A 917-nucleotide genomic window follows, 5' to 3' on the forward strand; every position below is an offset into this window, starting at 1 on the left:
ACCCCCAGCAAGGAGGGGGTTCGAAAAACTCTAAAGAAGAACAGATTCAATAAGAACAAGTATTGTAAATTGTGATTTTTCCAAAAGAAAAATACAAGATTACAGTGGATGTAGCTCTCAAACTTATAGAGTGAACCACTATAAATTTCCTTGTGTCATTTATCTATGTATGATTTAGTAAATACACACACACACATATTCATCAACTCCTGATACGTTAAACTACACACACCCGGCCGGTAATTCGAAGGGAAACCAAGAGATAATCCGGTCGGTTTTTTATTGACGAAATTTGACCGTCAACTTATATCATATCAATTCGTTAGAATCTTTCCAACACCAAATTAAAGGAAACAGACTCTCTAAAAAAAGAGTAAAAGCAATTAATTACAAACCGCAATCCATAATACAACGAAGTGTATCCCACAATTATTTTGACGGCCGGATCCGATGCAGATGCAGGCCCAACTGACCACTATAACCGAGCTGGTACGTGGGCTAATGACCGTGGTGGAGCGCTTAGATGGAAGGAACTCCATGCCGCCATTAAAAGATGCCCTGATGCCGCAGGGACACGCCATGGTCGGGGATCCGAACCACGGTGACTACCCACTTATCCAAGAGGGAATCGGAGATAGTGAGAATCACCGGGGCCCTCCTAGGCCTCGGCCTTCCCAATCTCCCGGCAACCGTTTGGGGGCTGCCGGACTCCGAGCTCCCGAGGACCGGGTACCGAGAGGTCCAGAAAACCCTGAGATACTATACCAGAATCCAGGTGGAAACCTGCCAGGAGACTCAGGATCAGTACAGGCAGGCGGCCAGGCCCGAGGCGGACCCAACGTTAAGAGGGCGGAAGCGTCGAGAGTAACCGGCTCGGCCATTTCGACAGAGGAAGCACGCGCCATCATGGAACGTAT

At 47.7% G+C, this 917-nt stretch overlaps 1 protein-coding gene across 1 annotated transcript in view; it reads right to left on the minus strand.

The window, feature by feature from the left end:
• The window catches only part of LOC21385647 (C2 and GRAM domain-containing protein At5g50170), a 10,790-nt gene extending 10,209 nt beyond the window's left edge, over positions 1–581 (minus strand). Inside the window, exon 1 of the mRNA XM_010104390.2 lies at positions 474–581. Coding sequence (XP_010102692.2) covers positions 474–581 — 108 coding nt within the window. The remainder of the gene's footprint in view (positions 1–473) is intronic.
• Positions 582–917: the final 336 nt, after the last annotated feature.

This window comes from Morus notabilis, unplaced genomic scaffold, assembly GCF_000414095.1.
Source record: "Morus notabilis unplaced genomic scaffold, ASM41409v2 Scaffold1781, whole genome shotgun sequence".
Classification (NCBI taxonomy): domain Eukaryota; kingdom Viridiplantae; phylum Streptophyta; class Magnoliopsida; order Rosales; family Moraceae; genus Morus; species Morus notabilis.